The sequence below is a fragment of the Acanthisitta chloris genome, unplaced genomic scaffold (assembly GCF_000695815.1).
Source record: "Acanthisitta chloris isolate BGI_N310 unplaced genomic scaffold, ASM69581v1 scaffold21896, whole genome shotgun sequence".
Lineage (NCBI taxonomy): Eukaryota > Metazoa > Chordata > Aves > Passeriformes > Acanthisittidae > Acanthisitta > Acanthisitta chloris.
The window spans coordinates 356-23,652 of record NW_008677852.1 but is presented as its reverse complement, the minus strand read 5'-3'; the positions used below and the strand labels follow the sequence as shown (position 1 = coordinate 23,652).

The following is a 23,297-nucleotide window of genomic DNA, read 5'->3' as shown; positions in this document are numbered from 1 at the left end:
ATTTCCTTTTTTTTAAACAAGCTGTAACATCAAAGATGCCAAAGGGTAATATAAGCTACAATAATATTCAACAGAACTTAACCTAGACCTTATGTTGTAATAATTTATTCAAATTAACTGTATTCTTCTGTATTTATATTTTCGGTATTTATTATGAATGATATGGAATTTGATGTATTTATTGTGGCTTATTACTGCAGTGTATATATTACAAAAATGAGCATTTTTAAGTCTTAACATTAGTTTTTTTGTTAATTAGTGGCACTTGTATCAGCTGTATTTTTATTATATATTGTACAATATATATTGTCCATTTGTTTGCAATGAAGTAAAACAGGTTTCTACGTTACATCACGGTTGCCAGTGTGTTGTGCCTCTTATTTCTGCTATGCAGTCCCTAGAGATCCCTCTCAGCTAAAAGAACCAGAATTAGTCCTGCACCTCCTCCCCGAGACCTGCAGAGCCTCCAGAGATGCTCTGTGAAGTGTCAAGCATTTCTCCCATTCCTCGTAGTCTGACAGCATTAGGAGAAACAGTTTGTGTGGTTTTTTTGCGTGTGTTTTTGTTTTCAAATATTTGTATGCCAATTCAATTAGAAAATGAGCAGAAGTGCCTTGGTAGGTATATCCATTTGCCCTTTAATGATACTACTGCCTACACTTTTCTTTGGCCAATGAAATAAAGTACCTGATCCATCTTTCATGGTGAATTTAATAATTTTCAGTACAAGTTAATGAAAAAATTGTTTTCAGCAGCTGTTTGAATGAAATTTTGCAAGAGCTCTCTCTGGTGGACAGTTTGCAGTCATTTTCTGCAGTGAATCATTTCCATGGCTGCAGCAGCTTGTAAAGCTCCCTGCTCAGTTTCAGGATGACTGCGTATTTTGAAAATTGCTGATCGACATTGCTTTGTTGGGAAGATACTTAACAATCACAGGTCTCTGCCATATTTTTGTTCTGATATTAAGACTGAGCTGTAAATTTATAAAAAAAAGTAGTTTGCCCTTAAGTGTGCTTTAATGCTAAATTACATATAGCCAAATTATTTTTATTTACAAACACTGATAAAGATCAGATGATGTTCTCTAGATTGCAAAAAAAGTTCTCACAGGATTTAAGGCATCACTTGTTTTTCGGTTGCTAGGAGTTACACTGAATGGAACAGACTAACACTGCTCTCAGACTGCTTTTGGCATTGCCATGGACTGTGGTTAACAGGGCTGTTCCAGGGCTTGCTAAGCCTTACTGACACAACTTTCAGCACTGGTGTTCTAATTCAAGACATCAGGATGCCAATTCAGAAGTAAGATTTAACACTAAGGTTCAGTTTTAAGTTATCTATTAATAGTACTCAAATTATTCTATATTCACCCTAGAATAAATCAGCAATTACTCCTGAGGGTGATAAAACAAAATCCTCAGGTATGGTGAGCTGGTGAACTCCCACTGCAGTGAGTGGTGTCATAATCAGGTAGAGAACCAGTGGGGACCTCCTGTTCACAGGCAGGAGCTACCCAGAGCCACAGGCCCTGAAGTCCTAAAACGTTTAGGACCTGCTTTGTCCTGCTGGGAGTGGGGCTGAGCTGTCCTTGCCTGAAATCAGCCTTCCCCAGCACCTCCCTGGATACCTCCCTGGTGAGATGGAGGTTAACACTGGTGCTAGCTTTGCTAGTAACCTTCAGGAATTTGCACAGCCATCTGATTGATGTACCAATGTTTTACATGCTGTAGATGTAATAGTATTTATCTTTTTCCCCTCCACGGGAGCAGAGAAGAGCATAATGCTATTGCCGAAAGTGCTTTAAATTAAAATCTAAAAAAAGGCTGTAAAAGAGCCAGAGAAGTCCCTGCAATAAACTGATTTTCAGCATTGCCACTTTCAAGTGAACATTAACAGCAGCCCAGAAGATGCTGCTTTTTTATTACTTTTGAAAAGTAATTTTTGAACAAATGCAATTAACTTGAAAATATAACAACCAACCAAACCCCAACTTTCTAAACCTCCAGCCATATTTACAGATCTATTGTTCTTATATTGTATGATGCCTACATATATGTTTACACACATATGTATGAATATTTGGAAGTGCAGTACTCAATGTAGACACACAAGTTAATTTCAGATCTTCAAACAGAATAGAACAAAAAGGTCACTTGAAAGTTTTGCTCTGTTTATAGATCTGCTTCTCACTTTTCTAGCAGGTAGCAGGGAGTCCAAGTAAGACTGAACTGCTGTTGTACCAAGTACTTCAAAAATACAGACTAAAATGTCACTCATAGTTTAAAGAACAGATAGGAAACATATTTTAAAATAAAATAAAATTAGGGTATAAAATGAATTTAGGACTATTCACCTCTGTTAGACCAGAAGTCTCAGAAAGTGAAAGGAAAATCTTACAAGACAATTTTAAAATCACAGAATTAATTTTCCCCTTCCACACCTACAACTGCAGGCAAAATATAACAGCTAGGTGAACTGCTGTACCTAATCGTTGCAGAGAACAGAGTGACAACTACATATATTGCTATACCTGCTATAATATGATCTTAAGATTACCAGTTAGAAAAACAAAAAATAAAAAGTGGAGCTTCTCTGGCATACCTTGTGAAGAGGTTCCCACCTCCGAGGGCAACAGAACACTTGTTTCCTTGCAACTTAAATTCTGTCCTGGTTTGGAACGTTACCTCTGAAAAACACCAACTGGTAATGAGTAGATGAATGATGTTTCACATTTGCATTTCCAATCTGACAAGTTTGTAAGAGAAACCAATTGCATGAAGAAATTATTCTTTAGTGATATAAAAAATAATATAATGCATTTCCTGTATAACGTATAAATGCTAAAAGAACAAGTCCTCTTAAACTGCTACACTAAACACCTTGTCTTCTAGAGCAGGTTAGTTCAACACTGATCTCCATTTCATACCTGGGGTTCAACATGTCACAGTTGCTCTCTGTGTAATCTCCCATCCTCTACACATATTGTCCAACAATTGTCTCATTGACCTGCATTCTATTTTTCCTCAACTCCTCCTGTTTCTCAAGAGCCCTTCCAATACTGATCTGCAAAAATACTACTTTGCATTCCATTACCAAATTAAAACATTTATCAGAGGATGCAGGCAGATCTTTGTGCAGTGCTGTTCTAAACAACCTTCCAGTTTCAGAGCAGTATCAGTTAATAACCCTTCCCAGTACAGTCCTTCCAAAAATTTCTGTCCAAGTGTAGCAAGCTACTTTAAGCTGTACAGCTTTAATTTCATAGGATGTTCTCACAGGTGTCACCAAAAGCCTTACAGAAGCCAAGACACGACTTAAAGGCATTATCAAGCCAGAAAAATAAATTAAAGTTAATGCTTCTGACAAACGATCGCTGGTCCCTGCTTGTTTGTTGTCTTGTAGATGACTTAGGACTACTGAAAGGATTTCTTCTTGCTTTTATCCAGAAATTGAACTCATTAGTCAGGTACCATTAAACTAACCACAGACAGGCTCCCTCCCCCATTAGAAGTAAAAAAACCCCACATTGTGAGGCTAATTTCTTCTTGCACCCACCAGACCCTAGATGCAAATTATCTTTTGTCTGTAATGACATTATTTATTTACTAGGACAAGAGAACAAATTTATTATTAGCGTATTCTGTCCTATTCAGTCTTTAAGACCCACCAGTTCAAAATTATTCCTAGCTTTATATTTGATCATGCAGCCAAAAATTTCGATTTGCCTTCACTTTAAAAATTAAAATGATTATATATTTGATTATGCTATATTATTTTCTGTAGTTAGCAGAATACTTAGGACAGCCACAGTATCATGCAGACTGATAAAGCTGAGGTCAGTTCTTTGTAAAAGAGGAAACAGAAACAAGAAAAAAAATCAAGATGCAAGTGTTTGCACAAGAAATGATGTATGGATAACATTTGAAACCTGTGAGGTAAACATTGCATAAATCACTAAAACATATGGGGAGAAAAGTGAGTGTAGTAGCAAACATGTAATTTAAAAGCAATAATGAACAAAGTGCTGAAAAAATGTGTAAATATCAACCAGCTCAGAAATCTATTACAATAGAACTTTGTCATAAGTTTTAAAGTTAATTAAATATGAAAAAAACTGTACACAGTTTTGTCAAGGCAAAGGTTAGTTATAAGAATAAGCAGATTTTTCCATTAAAACAATCATAAATACATATTTTGGTGAGGATTACTTGCTACTTCTACAGAAGCACTGACTTTCTAGAAGCTGAGCACAGTGTGGTAGCCTAACTGGCTTTAACCTGACAGTCAAATATTTAATTTTCCAAGTGAACAAACCTATACATTATTGAGAAAGTTTCCCTGGGTAAATTATTGTAAAAAAACACTTAAGTCAACCAACTGAGCTTAAAAATATAAAGTGTATTGAGTTTTAGACAGCAGACAATAATTTCTCACAGCTCTACAGAGAAAACTAGTCATCAGATGTACTTACAATATGGGAAATAACAATATACATATGGTCCCCAAGGTGAAAGAGGACTAAAAGGATCCATAAATCAGTGGTGAACATGTAAAGTCTTATTACAGAAATATTGCAAACAAAATGTAATCAATTATCTTTGGTATAACACACTCCTTGAGAATCTCTGCCGACACATTTTAAATCCAATTTAAGAGGGAAAAGAAACTGTTTAAACATTTTGCATTTGAAGCATCACTTAAAAATGCAGTATACATATGATCTCTCTAAAAGAAGAATGGATCTCTTCTTTTAATTGAATGCTCCTGGCCTATAAATATAAAATTTTAATTGTTCTGGCCAAAGATCCACTTCTGGAAGGGGTCTGATGGATTACAGGTTGCCAAACTCGGATGTTGTCCATTTCCCGTAAGGCACATATGTAATGCTGCATTGTACAGAGTTTGATCCTAAAGTGAGGAAAAAAGGAGGGGAAAAAAAGTCAAACAAACAATAAACATGCTATTTCCCCAACTGTTTTCCCCCCAAGCTGATTGCTAAAGAGTAAGGTCACACAGAGGGGGCAAGCAAGCGATTTTAAGTAGCATGCGAGAAGCCAACTTGTTTTGTTAGGAAACTTTTTAATATTATGGCAGAAGATACAAAACATTTGAATTGGCTTCCAGGTGGATGTACACACACACACAAAAGGATATCAGTGGATTTTAAGTGGCATTCCTACGAGTGAGATCGAGTTTTCATCTGGTAACTGAAAAGTTATCCGCATCTTCCTCCTGAAAATAAACTTACTCTTTTTTGGCTCCAGAGTTTTTTTGTTGGTTAATATAAAAGATCACTGATTAAAGTGCAGATTCACTGCACAGTCTAAATACCTTTTGGTACAGCCATTGCTCCTCTCCAGCGGCTAAGGTTTTCTGGCCTTTGTAGCTGCACTCACAAAGCTGCACAGGTCCTTTAGAAGCATGCAGGCAGAGCTCCTTCTGAATGTTATGTCTAATTTCATGGTGTGCAGAATATTCAAAGTACTATTTAAATAATTTTTAAAAATTTCAGTAAGTAAACACAAAAGTATAAACCAAATTAATCTTTTGAAATTCCCATATACAAAATAATACATTTCTTGTAAAAGAAGTCTGAGGTTACAGAATAATTTCTCTGAATTCTAGCATACACACTTTAAAAGTGTTTACAAAACTAAAAGCACTTTTTAATATGAATGCAATACTAATTTCTACTTATGTGTATAAAATTCAAATGGCACTTGGTGCATATATAATGCAAGATCTCACTGCATGTTCCCACGCAGATCATATATAATTCAAGGAGACATAGTGAAGGGTAGAGGTAGTTGCATGGATGACTTAAATTTTGGCATTTCTTAACTTTAAAAATCTGCATTCAATTATGTTGCTGGATTTTGTTTTTTCTTAGAGCAACCAAAAAAAAAGGTTGTCACACGGAACAATACTGACTGCTGTACTGCCAAATTTTGCTGCCTGATCTAAACAATAAATGTGAACAGTACGATGCTGTTATGTTCTCTTGTGAACTAGCCATTAGACAAGTAATACAAGCAGGTATTTTATCAGTTAATTTTACCATGATTTCCTGACAGCAGAGTACTCTTAAGGCTCAGGAATTTTAGGCTATAATTCCAGTCTTAACAGGGATTTAATTCTAAGTTACAGACACAGCTGTCCTTTTATACCTCCAGCCCTACTCTAACATCCCGGTCTCTTCCTCTTCTCCCTCATTAATCCCTATCATTACATCCCACTACCACTGTTTCTTGGCTCCATATGTCAGCTGCCTTCACCATATCTTCCCTCTGACTATTAAGACCAGGCTCGGTTACCTCCCTGTGGCTTCCAACCATCTGTACAATTGGTCAGCAATCACCTCCTCACTGCCTTGTAATGAATGGGAACAGCACTGAGGAACAGCCATGCCACTCATAAGACTCTGTGCCCAACAGTAATCCCTGAAACAGGTACTGATAGGAGTGATCTGCTTAATCACTTAGCTCTCGGACATAGTAATTTACTCTTAATCTGCTAATCTGACTTAATTTGTCCTGATTTATCTTTTTAACTTCAAAATGTCTGCTAACCCTGAAAATATGACTTGAAAGCTAGGTTAAAACTCCATTAATTTTGGATATTGAGATGGACATGTTCCCAGCCCCAGAAGATTCTAAAACGGAAGAATGATATACAATTGATGTACAACTCTGAAAATTAGGTTCTCTTTTCTACTCCATTCTCCCATCTCAAATATATGGACAAAGATGACAGGTAGCATGGAAAATATCAGTCTACACTGCTCAAAGCCTGGTAAAGAACAGAGAATGACTGAAAACAGAGTATTGCAATGAGAAAGGTTAAGCAAGCAAATATGCATCTCAAGCATTATCAGTAAAACCTATCCTGAAATTCTCTGAAGGCTGGCCTTTAAAGGGATTCAGACTGTCGATTTTATGGCAGGAGGAAAAACAAAAAATGTAACACTTGAAAGAAAAGTTTTAGTACAGTCCAAGATAATTTAGGGAGAGATAACAATAGAAGCATACAGCAGATCTCTTCATACAATGTCTTGGCACAGTGTTCCTGAATTACTGACTGTGACAATGTGAAAAGGCTAATAAAAAAAACCAAGTTCAACACTGTAAGAAGCTAATGTAACAGGAGAGTTCTTAATCGAGACAGCAAGCCTTCTCCTGCAGAAATTCATTAGGAAAGAATCAACTAACTAGGATTATGTGTCTGAATTTTATCAGTGCCACCAACTGATGGCTTTTAAAATTTCAAAAAATTTATTAACACACACCCCTAATAACAATTATTCCAACAAAAAATTTTAAACTGTTGTTGACCTTTAGTTGATAAGGATCTACAGTTGATACATTTAGTCACTCTTTAAGGCAACAGAGAAGTGTGCATTTCTGGGCAGGAAAAGAGATGTTCCTTTTATTCGTATTACAGTAGTGACTGAAGGATTTAGTATCTGGCATCTATTGAGAGTCATATTGTAGAAGGAACAGAGCACCATTGCTGCCACCAAGAGCTATGGACCAAGGATAGCTCCTCTTGAACAAATGCAATCACAGTGTTCACTTGCATTAGCCAGTACAGGACAGGCCACTTTGACCTCACACTACAAGGCTGCAAGCATGAGAGGGAAGGTGGCTCCAGCCTGGCCACTTGGTCTCCCACTGGCCGGGTTCCAACCAACATCTTCCATGACAGTGTGAGTCCTGGTGACAGAGAAAGAAGCAATAGGAGGAAGTATAAGGAAAGGAAGAATTATTAAGAAGACAATGCTTACAAGAAAAGAGTAAGGGTAGAATGAAAAGGTTTTGCACAGAAAGGAAAGGTAAAGTGAAGCAGTGCAACTGTCTTTGCAATCTGAATCTGTATGCTGAACTTAAAACGGTTGAAGCCGGACACAACATGAAGAGGGGCATGGAATTTTCCTTTAACAATATAAATAGGAATTAACTACTAAGGAAAAAAATAAGGAAAAAAGACATGGGGAGAGAGAAATCGCATAACAAAAATTAGTCAGTTTCTCTAAAATAAATTACAAGCTTTCATACGGTAAAGCTACAGCAGAAGAGATCATAAAAACCAGGAATCAAATATTTTACCTGATTTCCTCCAAGTCCATGACAAGAATACATAATCAATGGTTTGCCACCTTGGTTGTTTTCACCAACATCCAGACACATGTGGTTACCTATATTTTTTAACTAATGAATGGGTGTTATCAGAGGGGAAAAAAACAGCTCAGTGGGATGACAAAAAATTAAACTAATAAAACTAACAAAATTAAAACAAAACTAACCTTCAACTTAACAACAGTTACAGCTGTTACTTCATTTTTACTTTCTGCTACTCTCAAATCAAAAAATTGTTTTCTCTCAATTACACTCTTCTAACTAAAAGCCTAGTAACTACATAGTCACACACAGAATTATTACTGGCGAGCAATGTTACTGTTATTCAAATTACAATTCGAACAGTTACGCATAAAATATCTAAAACTGGAGGAAGGGGAAGTTTTATTTGTAAATACACAAATATTAGTGCTCACATCAAGCTAAGGATGATTACTTTCTTTTTGTTGTTTTTTGCAATGCAATGTATAAAATTATTTGTCAGGGAAAATGTAATGGTCTCTAAAAAAACATTTGTATAAGGTAAAACCACACATTATACTCATCATAAACCCAATTCTGAGAAGCAAAGAGCTGTCCAGTTTTCCTTACTAACATGAACTAAAAATTCTCTGAGATTTCAGTGTATCAAGCTAAATTTACCTTTATAACTCAGAAAACCTTTCACCACTGACTTAGTACTTTTTTGTCACTTTAACTGTTAGTGACAGACAGAATGCTGCTTATCTTAGCAGGTTGTAAGACCTCATTAATCACAGCTACTGGCAGTTACTAAGAAGCTTTCTTAAGTTTTATATTGCTATTGACAAAGCTATAAAATATTCAAATAGCAAGGTATGCAGAAGAGATTCTTTGTCCACAGTAGTAACAGAAAACCTCAGAGCAGTTAATGACGGCTAAAGTCTAAAAGCTATGGCTAAGGTAGCACAAAAGATTAGCAAACTTCCTGGATTCTGAAGACTATAGAAAATAATTAAACTTACAAATCCAGAAAACGAAGGATTCAGGTCTGGCACATATGCTTCTGGATAAACATTACTGAGATACCAGGTGAAGTTTTTACATTGCAGACGCTGCCTTAATGCAAGTCTTTTTGAAACGTCTCCAAACGTTTTCTGTTACAGGAAGGGAAGTAAGGAAGGATGGAAGATATATTGCACATGTAACACAATGATATTCTGTATTGCAGTATTAAACAAGGTTTAAGCTTCATTTGTTGATTTTTGTTTTGTTAATGCTGTACTACTACAGTTCCTGGTGGTTTTCAGTGCTTAACACCCCAGGCATCCTGCCCACGGCATTGCAAAGCACACACAAGAAAAATACATTGCAAGTCCCAAGAAAGTTTTAAGACAGTGCCATGAAATGGGAAAGTACAAACAAGACCATACTGATGACAGCTATAAAGCTAACTGATCTCACTAAAAGTGTAAACGGAAATAATGTAAGGGGCTAACGAAATAATTAGCATAATACCCAGTACAATGTAGAATCTCCCAAACAAAATGCAGTTCTTTAGCTGCTGAACATGCTTAGGAAATCTAATGCTTTAAAGTGATACAACAGTTGCAAAAATTCATCACACAAAGGGGGGAAAAAGATCTTCTCAAAGAAAACTAGATTCTAGCTGGTAAAAGATGAAAATTTGATAAAACTTACAAAAATAATAAGCCAACAACCAACCTCCCTTGAAATTAACTGCAGTTTTTAAGCAGATAGAGATGGGATGGTTATCTATCATCAAATAAGCTTTACTCTGCAGCTAAAGAACCACAAAACCTGCTTTTTAAGTAAAAATACTAAGCAACTTCAGACTAATGAGACATTATGTTTCTCACTCCAAAAACATAAGTTAGTTTACATTGTAAACTAACTCAGCTCAGTAGTTTTTCTCCTGCTTTTCTGGCAGTTCCAGTAGCTGCTCAAAGCAAATGAGCCAGGATTTTACAGAATGTTTGAAAAAAACCCACAATAAAACCTCACCATCAAAAACCACCACCACCAAAACACTTTAGTTTTCCCATGTTTGTTAGCGCTGTAGCATTAAGCAAAGTGAACTCTGTCTTTTCCTTAAAATATCTAGAGTCCTTACATACTTTGTCAATAAATAACTTTTGCTCACCAAAACTTTCAACGCAGCAAGTGTGATTTCTAATACCACCACCACCACCTACTTGTTTCACAATTTTTGCTGCCTCTGTGTTTCTTCGGTAAAATATTACTTTATATTCATCCATCCACACTTCTGCAAGGCGAACTTGATTACGTGTGATCACTTGAGTACCTTTTGGGAAAGTATGGGGACTCTTGCTGCGAAAGACGTGGCCAACAACAGAGCAAGGCAAGATCTCCAACTGTCCACCACATTGCCATACCTAGCAATAACATTTATGGTGTAAGTGCACTGCAATTAGACTTAAGGGGTGGAAAAAAAAATCAGCAATATTATTCACCAGAAAACATCAAACCACTAGCAAGAGTACATATATCAGAGGCATGATAAGTGAATTTCCTAATCAGCACATTTTAGCTTTCCACCCCACACACACTAAGAAAAAAAAATCATTTCAGTGAGCATGTTTGTATGAGGTAATTAGTAATTCACTTTTCCATGTCCTGGTTGGCCGATTCAGCAGAGTTGTCAGAATCTAATACTAATTTGTCCTTAAAACCACTGTACACTCTCAGCATAGAGACGACTGCTCATTAAGGAGCTAAACTTACTCTGAAAGACATTTCTATATTTTCACCTCCCCATATTTCCATTTCTTCATCATAGCTTCCGATGTGTTCAAAGTAGTCTTTTGATATTGAAAAGAGACCTCCAGCAAAAGTAGGTGTTCTGCAAAAACAGAAATTTACTGAGGAAGACAGGATTCAAATAGGCAGGGTTTTTTCAAAACAGATGTAAAATCTTGATATATCTGTTCTAGGAATTTTCCATGCATTTGTCAGTGTTTAACTACATTGGTGCACTTTTCTGGCATAAGTAATAGTTCTACCAGTTAAATCTGTCCACATGGAGTCTCATTTAGACAGTTTTATTGTCATTTATTAACAACTTGTTTAGACTAACGACTGCTGGTATAAAAGACAGCACCAGGAAAACTAACATATATCCCTGTATGGAGGGTATCAAGCAAAGTTATTACTCCTACAGACCAGTAACCTTTCTGTGGCCAAAGCAGGTGCTATTACCAACACACGCACTGATGTAACAGCCTAGTATTTGGGTGCTCTGAACCTGTGTTGTCATTCTTTCAAGCATGACAAATGAGGAGCCAGAATCTGTGGTACTGTCTCTGAAAATAACTGTTTATAATCCTCCTCTGCCCCCTCCTGCTAGGAATATAATAAGCAATGGAAATTGCATATTATATTCCTAGTGTATGTAGAAAAAAGGCAATGCAGAGCAATTGCTGTCTTAAGGAGGCTATATTCTTATGAAAGCTTTAAAATGTGGTTCTTAAAGTATTACAAAAACCACGTAAGATACTAAGATGTCTGATTATACTCATCTGAAGAACTAGTTTATTTACAAACTGCTGTTTATAACAAAACCCCCATGAAAGCAGGATTTAAGTAGCATTCAATCTATGTTTACCTAATTGGATAGGTTTCATCTTTTCTTCTTTTATTTTCATGTTTAGGTAGAGACTCCCATCCAAATGACAAACTCCAATCAAAATTTCCTCTGTTGTGGCTATGCCCATAAGGAGACGGTTTACTGAATTCAAACGTATTGAGATCTATAGAAGCAATGTCAGGGCTTACAACAGCAACAGGGTTCTCAGCTATTCTTGCCAGTAATGGCTCTAACCAGCCATAAAAGCATTCGCCTATGGAGAAAATGGGAACAAACACTGAATTTTTACTTGGCTCTACAGTAGTACACAGGGAATTTTTTAACATGTCCAGCAAGCCAAAATGCATTGCTTTTAAATAACATTGCCAATTATACTTTCAACAGTATGAAATAGCAACAGGAAAGATGATATATTGATAATGTTTATAATTCATAAAAAATGTGCAATATTACATCAAAGACAACAGTGTTATATACCAGACCTGGAATGGTTACAGGTTACACTTACAATGAGCATCCAGAAAGGTAAGGATCTCTCCTGTTGCTACTGAAGCTCCCAAGAGCCGTGCAGTGATCAGACCTTTTCTCTCCTTTTGACGGACTACTTTAACTATTTGAAACTGTTTCACATACTCATCTAGTTTGTCATGCAAGTATTCTAGAAAGAGGAATCAATTTCAGGATAGTCAGTGCATATACGTGACACAGCCCAAAATTTTACATTATCAAACTAACAAGATAAACAACTCACACTAATCCCAGAAATTACCTCAACATCAAAGCTGTAAAAATTCCTGATTGATGAAGGTTATTTTCAGGAGCTAAGTCTTGTTGAGGTGGGGGTGTAGGAAGAGGTGATTGGCAAAGAACAGGAGATAGAACACTAAAAATACTCTGGACAATAAAGGAAGTCCTAGTACATCTCTTCTGTAGTATTAACAGTTTGAATATCAATTCAAACTCCATTTTCAGAGCAAAGGGATCATGTAAGTACTCAAGTGATCTGCAGAACATGCAAATTCTTTCAATAATGATGGCACATTTAGACAGTTTTTGAAGGCTACAATATTTACAACAGCAGCCACATAAAAACCTATTTACATGTTCAGTTTGAGAAACAAGCCCACACTCATCATCCCACGTCATCCCACCCTTGTTATTAAACTGTACTACTGAACATACTTCACATACCACTGTGTTCCTATACTAAATACAGACTTGCAAAAATGTAAACACACTAACAGGAATGTGTATGTATACACATGTTCATATAAAGTTAAGCATATAAGGCTTTCTGAACGTACATTAGTGTTCACACTCCATACACATTCAACTGTTTTTGACAGCTTGAGTGTTGAAGATTATTTTATTAAATAAGGCACTGCCCTTCATATTAATGAAATTAATTTGCATAAAGACAATCATCAGGATAAAATGCAAATTGTCAAAAACATTGTCCAATTTATACCTGGATACTTTGATCTATAAATTGTAATTGGTTTGAAGCACAAATTATAGAGCTACTTGTCATGCAATGAGTTATGCAGTTAAAGCAGGACTAGAATTGGAATAACTAGAAATAGGGTTTAAAAAGCTTTAAGAGCATAAGAATTTCATGCTTGACTACTTTATGAAAAAAAAAGATGGAGGACTATTTCATATTTTAAAGTAAAAGAAAGGAACAAACCCACTTAGAATATCATTATAATTGTTAATGGTGGTAAAGAGATACCCTCTTTTAGCCAATTTATGTGCAATCCTAACATGCCTTCAATTGAAAGAAACATAAAATCAAAAGACTTCTTACCATCTACACTGGCATCGTCCACCAAAATGATCTCCTTTAGCAGTATGGCAGGAGACGTATACATCACGCTGTGCACAGTTCTGAGCAGAGTAGACCATGCTTCATTATGAAAAACAATTATAATGCTTGTGGTTGGCAATGGTGGGCAACGCTTAAACTTTTGTTCAATACATCTACAGATCAGAAAGTGTCAGGGGTTACAAAACAGACAATTTTTGACTCTCTTTTTAGTACAAAGCTTTATAAGTATGGACATTAAATATTTCAGCTTCTCCACTTTCTATCCCAGCTTAGGAGTGCAAAGGCAGGTGCTCCAACTGTTCAAACTGTGTTTAAAAATATGATGACTGACTCAGTTCTGCTTCTGTCTCACAAACATTTGAGTACATTTCATACAGCACCCAGGCCTTCTTCAGGAAAAAATGTTATTATATTGAGAGCAGCAGGTACTGACTGACTTTCAGTCACCATTACTGCTGAAACCCAAAAATACAAAGAAGAATACTTATCAGAAAAATGCAGAGCTTGCAAGAAAAAAATGGAACAGAACTTCAAAATTTCGTGGAAATAGTACATAAACCTTCAGACAGCATATATCTCTCAAGAGATACAATGTTAAACCCACGGTTTTTCATGACTGATGTATCCTGAACATAACTTTACATCCAATTGCATATCAAGGTGACAACACTCTATTCATAAGCTGCACACTTACTGTTTATTGTCTGTCAATTCTAGACACTGGAGGACACCCCAAGGTAACAACCACAGCCATTGCCTCACAAAGTACACCAGTGAAAACTCACTGGCTATGCTTCAGCAAAGGTTATGGTGAGCTGCACCACATGTACCAGCAACAGCTCACTAAGTTTAGCTGCTGCTGGCACAGACAGCTGAGAACCTATAATCCAGCACTGACAGAGACTGCTCATAACCAAAACCCATTCTCCCCAAGTGCTACAGTCTACGTTAATAAAACGTTTCAGTTGCTGCTGAGATGTTCCATTAACTTGTTCAACAGTTTACAATTCCTAATTTATTAAATTATGCTGGTGGTTTTATAACACTAAATACTTAAAAAACAGGGGGTGGTGTTTAAATTGGGAAAAATTCAGTTTTCTTCTAAGTAAAACTTAGCTGGCTTCCAGAATGTTACTCAGAAATCTTAGCTTAAAGGCACAAGCAGAAAACCTTATTTAAATATGGTTACTTTGAATTCAAACCCATGAAAGAACTGAGCTTTTCTAAACATTCCTGGCTTTGGCACTGTGGATCGTTATGTACAGCCAATCCTTATGTATAGCTAGGAGACGTTCCTAAACTATCACCTAATGCTGGACTCAAATCACTTTGCAGTCTGAATTTCTGAGCAGTTTTTCGACTATCAGGACATACACATTTCAACATACTCAGGAGGTCGAGTGTCTGGTCCAAGGTCTCGGTGTAAAGAAATCCTATCACTTGCAAATGCATTAAAACAGTGTTTTGCTTCTCCACGCTCTTTTTCTTTCTGTTCTTCTGAATTTAAGTCAACGGTTTTAAAGGCTTTACCAGAAGCTCCAGGAGCATTAGGATCTTGAAGGGGTCGATCTAGAAAGGGTTTTAGTTCCACTGCAGTATAGTGTCCTGGCAAACAGTGTCGCTCTCCAGGAACCTTAGTTTGCCTAACAGGTGCTTTTATCTGCATTTTTGGCTTTGCACCTTTGATATTGTTCATAGCATTAAACATGAGACCTAACATATGACTTTTCTTTCCAACAACTGGCTCCATCCCTGCTTCATCCTTAAAATCTTGAACACCCACTTCTCTTTGCAATAAAAATAAAAATACCAGAAAGACAAACACAATAATGCTAAACTTCCAAAGTTTCCAGTGAAAAAATAATTTCTTGAATAGTTTAGGTGCTTTTTTCAAAGCCATTCTAGTTTATAAATTTTCACACGACAAAAGCTTCTGTGAGTGATGTTCTTCAAATAGGTCACAGGATTCCTCGAAATTATAACACCTGTAAGTTGAAACAAAAAGTATGCATTTAGACATCCAGGATACTCAACAATGTGAAGCCACAAGAAATTAATGGGCAACAATTAATTCACAACTCCCAAATGTCACATGTGTGCTGCATCACTTAAGGATACATCAGCCCTAACATACCCAAAATGCACCTTCCCTGTTTTTTTGTTCTGGGTTTTATTTTTAAAATACACTTCAAATAGAAGAACCAGAAATCAGGGATAGCTAAGCATAAAACAGTATTTCTACACAGTGCCATTACTCCACATTCATTTTCCTCTGATTACATTGTTTAAAACTAAAGGAAAGTGTCTTCCAGAAGCACAGAATTTTAGTTCAATGATGCGACAGAAGAAAAACAGGCAGAATCATACATAAATTCAAGTTGCATGTCAGAAAAAGCCACATGAAAACTGAAATGTAAAGACAAGAAGAATTTCTCAACTTATTTAAAAAATCTGAAAGTCTCCAATACTTTTTTTCATAAAAAGTAAAAATCTATTTCAAGATCAGACTTAAGTAATCAGACTTCAAGTGGGAAATTCTTAGATTAATTTAGTTATCTAGTATACATGGTCAGTGCAGACTTGATACAGGTAAATTGGAGTAGGTTAATTGAGCCTGAGGATCAAGGAATTGCTCTGTGTATTTTTTTATTCACTTGTACTGAATTTTCTGGCATGTGCTGCTGCAGCGCATCAAGAGAACATGTCCAAGAGCTCTCCTCTTTCAGGAACCCTGCCACTATTTTTTTCACAGACAAGCAATTATTCAGTAGCTTTCAAAGATGGAACTATGAAAAACACTCGAGGACTACCAGAATCTAAGTGGTTTGAATTAACTTCTCTCAGCAAAATTGGCAGGTTACAAGAAGGGGAAATATAGCGACCAGCCTGAATTCAAGGAACTGCTTCATTTTTGTCTAAATTGCATCTATGTGAACCAAGAAAAGAAATAAACAGCATCTAGCTAAAAGCCACAGTTAGTTCCCACTTGCTAACTACTGACCACGAAATTGCAAGAAAATACTTTTCCATTTATTCCTTTGAAATACAAGTAGATTCTGCATTTCTTAATTGTATTAACGTACACTCAAGAAGATATATAAGTCAGAGAAAACAAAACAAACAAAAAAACATCTTCACTCAGTTTCCTTCAAGACAAGAAGGAGAAATTAAACATTTGGATTTCTTCACATTATATTATATTTCAAAGTTTCTCTCAGATTAATAAACTCATACATTTAAACTACTACCATAGATTGTTAAAAGAATGCAGGGTGGAAGCTTATTCCATCATTGCTGGAGAGATACTAAAAGATATAAAAAATGAGCTTCACAACTCACAGAATTAAATAAAAAAACAACAAACCAAAAGACCAGTCCACTCTGTCTCACAAATTATTTTCCAATCTCTCTTTAGTGCCATAAAACATTGTACTACAATACCAATACCTATACACTGCAAGACTAAGAACTTTATTTTCCAATGAAAGGCTTGTAACCAGTTTACCAAACTGCCAGATGGAAAAATGTCTTGTTTTCTCACCATGTCTGGTGGGTTGATCTTGACTCGCTGCCAAACATCTACTCAGCCACTCTCTCACTTCCCATCCTCAATATGACAGTGGAGACAAGAGAGGATGGAAAATCACATGGGTTGAGCTAAGGACACCCTGATCACTTACCAGTTACTGTCACAGGGAAAACAGACTTGTAATGACGAATGTTATTTTATTGTCAATTAAAAATAGAGTAGGATGGTGAGAAACAAAGACAAAACTCAAACCACCTGCCCAGGCTCATCTTCACTCCTTCATTCCCAATTCTTCTATCTCCTTTCTCCCAAGTGGTGTAGAGGGGATGGAGAATTAGGGTTATGGTTAGCTTGTAAGACTTCATCTCCACTGCTCCTTCCTCTTCACACTTTTTCCCTGTTCCAACATGAGTCCTCTCTGTGTGGTACAGCACTTCAGCACAAACTGCTCCAGCACAAGTCACCTACGGCTGCAGTTCCTGCCCGGATCTTGTGCCTGTATGGACTCTATACAGGCTGCAGCATTTTTCAGGGCATATCCACGTGCTCCAGCATGGAGTCCTGCACAGACTGCAGTGTGGAGACCTGATCTGGGATGGTCCTTCATGGGCTGCCACAGCCTTCTCCAGAGGGAATATCTGCTCCAGTGCCTAGAATACCTCCTCCTCTTTCTTCACTGACCTTTGTTTCTGCATGGTCTCACATTTTTCTCACTCCTCTTTCTCACAGCTGCTGTGGAGCATATTTTACCCTTTCTTAAATACCTCATCAGAGAGGCACCACCTGCTACACTGGGTGGCTCAGCTTTGGCCAAGAGTGGGTCTATTTTACAACTGGCTAGAACCAGCTGTGTCCAGCTGTGGGAGTGTGCTGGTTTGGGCTGAAGTAGAGTTAACTTTCTTCACAGCCCCTGTCTCTTATCACAGGGGCCACCTGTGCAGTCATCCTCACCTCCCAGCCTTGCCATGCAAATGCAATATGCCACATAAAACAGTGGGCATAAGCAGATATTAGCACCGAGCAACGAGACTGTCATTGCAAGGGCTACAGCTTCTGCAGCTTGTTAACCAGGAATGTTTTTGTAATACCACCAAAAAGAGAATCACATTACTGTTTCTCAGTACACCATGCACAAGCACATATGATACTAGTAAATCTTAAAGGTTAGAAATCAATAAGCAATATATCTTCCTCAAATACAAAAAAAAAAATCTATATTTCAAATATATATATGAAGTGCATAATGTCATAAGAGAGTTCTGGAAACTTCTTTATCTCACAAACAGTCATGAGGCACAGTCAACCAGGCAAGCATGTGGGGTGGGGGGCATTAGCACTTGTTGGCTGTTTGGTCTGTTGGCAATAAATTTCTTTTATCTCATTAAACATGAAATGATGTTCTCCAACTTAGTCTAGGCCTCTTCCTCTTGTTAAAGAAACTTAAATTTGTCCATAACAAGAAAAAGGTTCAGATTTAATGAACATGATAGTGTAAGATATGTCAAGAGAAGTGAGGTTAAACTTAATTCTACAGAGCAACACTACTGTTTTACACTGAAATTATGCTTAAATTGGAGAACTTAATATTTGAGACAAATATGGACAGCTATCTCATCTTGTTTTAATGAGCTGGCTTGACACTACTCAGAAGGGTAGAATACATAGTGTCGTTACATATCTGTTACCTGTCTTAGTACCAGAGAAATCTTTGAACTAATTTAACAACCACTTTACAGAGTTAAATTTGCAATCGGCAGATTTCCATAAAATCTTCGGCATTTCAATTAACAGAGCAATGTTTCCTTGTTATGCTCACTACAACAGAATCTTTTTCTGGTTTTATATTTACTTAATTGTCTCCAGCAATAAAAAGGAAAAATAGACTAGAAAATACCAAATATTTCTTCCATAGATTTTTGCTCCATGCTTCAAACATTTGAAGCTGTTTTGATGTTGCAGTACTAAACTATTCTTCACAAAACATAAGAAGTACGTATGTAAATTTTACCAAAAACATAAACTAAATTGCTGTTGTTTTTATTTGGGATTATTTCCTGCACAAATTGAGCATATACAAATCCTTAGAATTTCCATGATCAACACAATAGTCAAGATATCCATAAATCCAAATAACCAAAATCTAAAACGCATCCAGAGTATTTCTTGCACCTGTGTTTTGCATACATCTGCCTTTAGACACGGCATTAAATGACTCCCTGAAATAAGCAGATATAACGAGCAACCAAGAACATAGAGCAAGTTATTCAGCATTTGTTTTCCTATGTTACAATATTCACTTACTCTATTCATTTGCATGCACTAGGACTGCTCTTTGGCAACATATTTCCTTTTATTGGAAACATCTGTTTTAGCTGCTGAGGTCTAACTACATACAGCTGCCTGCCACAACACACAGGTGAAATGGGTCTGTCCCTAGAAATGAAAAGAGGACTCACCTGAATTAAGTGAGTTGTGGAGGACAGCAACACAACACAACCCTTTGGCAGCATGTTGTGTACAGAAACAAGTGCAAGTGAGGTTTCTTTTCTAAAGAAAGGCTCAAGTGACAGCCTGGAGATAGTATGTGCAGCAGAGATGAAGTGGACAGAGGCTCATTTGCCACAAGCATACAGCAAAAACTTTTGATACAGACAAACGCTGAGTGTAGTTTTGTTGACAAAATATATCTGATAGGGATATTGCTTAGAGTAAGAGAAGAGCTCTTTGTCACACAAAATAGTATCAGTTTGCAGAACACAGGCTACATTGTCCAAAGAACTTTTGCCATGAAAGCTGTATCTTAGTGAGGGTTTTTACCAGGATAAGCACCAAAAAGCAGCTGCCGCACTACTCCGAACTACATCACATGGGTAGTGTGTGAATTCAATACAGTCTATGTTACATTATGCCACCCACTAACTCTGATGTCAGACTGTCTGCAAAAGCTTACTTACAAGAAAGCCTCACAACTGCAGCAACATGTAGACAACTCTGATTTTCTGTTAGCTTGGTCTGAACAACACTGTAGATAATAATTTTTTCATTTCAAAAGTCAGTCATATTTTATGAAAAGTGTAAATACAGCCCAAATCAGCAGACATTCTTTCAGACCATGGCAGAGAGGCAAAATTTAATGGGGTGAGGATCAACAACATACTTGATCTCAGCTTTTTTAATAAAAATACTTTAAACTCTATTTTTCTTTCATCCAAATGTTAAACAGGTTTCTAATATTTCCCAACAATGTTGCTTCTAGAACATTAAAAAAGTTAATACTAAAAAATACGCAAGAAAATATTAAAAATAAGTAAAAAAAACTGAATAAAAAATTACTAGAAAAGGGGAAAAATAGGGAAAAATGTTTCAGAATTATTCAAATCAAAGCTCTTTTACTACATAACTTTCCTTCAACTTAATCTAACTCTTCTATAACTCCAGAATTAGAGTCTCATTAAATAGTTTGTCTATTTTCCTAGTTACCAAAGGATACAGTCCCTTCATTAAACCTTGATGTCCCCTGAGTCAGAAGGTGGGTGCATGACCAGAAACACTGAGCAAATTCTTTAGGAAATAAAAAAGGACCTGACGCTCATGATCAACTGTTCTCACTAAATTAGGAAAAGTCTGCCAAAGGTATTTCAGGATACTTTATCTGTAAGAAGTGCTGCTTTCACCACTGGGATTTCTGAATCTAAAATTCTAGACAGGGCTTTTTGTTTTCTTTGCATGAGTATCAGTGTTGATGCTGCTAATACACTAGTTACAATTTGGTAAATGGTATCTTTGTGTTCTACCAGCATGGAAATTGCGGGGGTTTCATACCAGCCAAAAAAAAAAAAAAAAAAAAAAAAAAAAAGAGAACACAAAACCCAAAATCACTGAACAAAAATGTTTCTACTTCCTAGAAGTTGATCCCAGAGCAATATCCATTCACATAAGCACCTTTTGTGACAGACTAAGAAAAATCCAATTTGGAGTGAACTTTACATGCAGGTTTAGCTTATTATGGAATACAAAAGCTCCTCATACAATCAAAAACATTCAAAAGCACTTCAGAAATTGAGGAAAATTAAAAAGTTGCTTAAGTTTAGCAAACTATGCTACTGTTTACAACAATATTAGCCCTTGACTTAAATAAAGGAGCAAATGATAAAACAAAGTGTACAGAACTTAAAGATGTGCAAAGGAGAAACAGAACCAGCTGGCTAGCTTCCATCTCCACACTTGCAACAAAAGATACTTCCTTATCTATTCCATTAAGAACTCCTACTGGATACACTCCTAGATAGGGCACACGTACCTAAAAGGAATAGAGATTCACAAGCTCCAGGTGCTGTTCCTCCAGGTACATTCTTTGAAGCTCAGCCAGTGGAAATGTGATTCTACTTCTGAAAAGAAGTTGTAAGAGAAATACTGAATGCATTCAATTCCTGGGCCTTCATTTTAGAAACATTAAGAGCACAGATTATTGTTGCAAATACTGGATGTAATCTGCCTCCCTGATTATTGCAGAGAAATGAGAGGCTGTAACTGGATAATCACACAGTAGGCTGACAAAATTCGGAGCAACAGCAGCACAAAACAGCTAGCTGGAATATAACTTGGTCAACTATGTCCTTCAGCAGTTTCTTTGAGATAAAAAAAATAAATGGGGAAAATCCCCAAACAAACCAACCCCAAATGTCCTTCTAAGCATTCTAATGGAAGTGCTTCCAAAAACCCTTTCAAAATGAGCACTACTATTTTTCACAGCTAAGCACTGTATGTGATAGGCAGAGATAGGCAGTTCCCTGTGACAATAGATAGCATATTAAAAATATACAGTAACCATATATCATAAAAATATTTATGGCTTTTGTTTACAGACCTGGGACTATAAACATGCATGATCTCAAATTTAAATTTCAGTCAACTCTGCATCTTCCTTTTTCTCTTGGTCAGATTGTTTTGCGCCTCTCTTAATAATTTTAGACCATCCCTAAAAACACCATGATGACAAATGAGCTGTAAAGTGCTAGTTTAACTTTGAAGGACTAGTGTCTGATTTTCATTTAAGCACCAGAAAATCATCTTGGGAATCACAACCAAGGGACTTTTGTTTGTTTTCCTGATTGCAGTAATGTTGCTAAGATAACAAAAGCATCGGAGTACCATGTGCAGGTCTCAAAATCAGAGTTTTCCAACTGGCCTTCAACTTTTCATTTCAGTGGTAAGTGTAAAGCAAAGAAAATCTCATGGAAGATTTAGTGGGATTTATTGGGTCAGCAACTGCTAAACTAATCTTTGTCTGAATCTCGCAAAGGTGTCTTTGCTTTCCTCCTCACTTCAGTGTTTCTTTTCCAGCTACATTTCACTGCAGAATAACGTCAGTCCCCTCTAGTTAGGCATCTGACTATAGAATCTCACTGCTAAGTCACTGTCAGTGGTTTCGTGATACGACTCCTCTGTAAGCAGAACCATTTCCTATGGCACATGGTACCAGCAAGCCTTAGGAAAAATCAGACAATGGTAAGACAGACAGCAAGTGAATAAACTGATGCTTTACACAACAAAATCCAGCAGTTCATGGTCTAGAAACCTGAGGCACTTTCAAATCTCCTCAAACAAGCACAGCAACGACTAGATTAGGATGAGAAATTCATCATTACTGGCAGGGAACTGATCAGCAGTTCCTATCAGGAACAGGATTCTCTACATTGGCTGCAAAGAAAGGGGAAACCCTGTACTGAGTGTTAGTTCTCAAAACAGACCAACCAGGCAGTGAACTTATGCAATGCAAAAAAACCTCTTCTCAAAGCACTGCGGTGTGTCACCTAGAACCACAGACTTAGGGAAATGTCACAGAGAGGAAAACCATATCTTGTTCCTATTTTGACAGATGTCAAGATATCCAGGCTGTGGCTGGTATTACTCCATCCAAAAAAAAGGGCAAAGTTAACAGTGCCATAGCAGTTACAAGGAGGAGGAAAACTGGTCTTCTGCTCCTGCCCACACTGCAGCAAAAATAGTAGTTCAGGCTCTCTATAACTAACTTAATTTTTACTTTGCTGTTATTGAGAAGCCTTGAGATGACAGTAGCAGATGCCAAACTGACTAGGCCACTGAGCAAACCTAGCTAAAAAAGGAAAGCCAAACCCCTAAGTTGGCTGTTTCGTCTCAGACTTCAACTCTTGTCAGCTCAGCAGCGTAACACTGGCTTCGGTCAAGACTAAATGGATC

The 23,297-nt window shown here is 36.8% G+C and overlaps 1 protein-coding gene across 1 annotated transcript; it reads right to left on the bottom strand.

The window, feature by feature from the left end:
- Positions 1 to 4,595: 4,595 nt before the first annotated feature.
- On the bottom strand, positions 4,596 to 15,537 carry GALNT3 (polypeptide N-acetylgalactosaminyltransferase 3). The gene is made up of 10 exons (XM_009076677.1): positions 14,938 to 15,537; positions 13,529 to 13,701; positions 12,230 to 12,379; positions 11,740 to 11,974; positions 10,860 to 10,977; positions 10,310 to 10,510; positions 9,119 to 9,250; positions 8,106 to 8,207; positions 5,332 to 5,484; positions 4,596 to 4,908 (listed from the first exon to the last, which is right to left on the bottom strand). Exons 1-10 carry the CDS (start codon positions 15,447 to 15,449, stop codon positions 4,786 to 4,788), a joined length of 1,899 nt encoding a protein of 632 aa, XP_009074925.1. The 5' UTR covers positions 15,450 to 15,537; the 3' UTR covers positions 4,596 to 4,785.
- Between the last annotated feature and the right edge of the window lie 7,760 nt (positions 15,538 to 23,297).

Excerpts from the sequence above, each read along its gene's own strand:
- GALNT3 (XM_009076677.1), bottom strand. The coding sequence starts at position 15,449 with ATGGCTTTGAAAAAAGCACCTAAACTATTCAAGAAATTATTTTTTCAC. Across the intron at positions 11,975-12,229 it reads TACCTTTCTGGATGCTCATT|GCGAATGCTTTTATGGCTGG; the intron begins GTAAGTGTAACC and ends TTTTCTCCATAG. Across the intron at positions 10,511-10,859 it reads ATATAGAAATGTCTTTCAGA|GTATGGCAATGTGGTGGACA; the intron begins GTAAGTTTAGCT and ends TGTTATTGCTAG.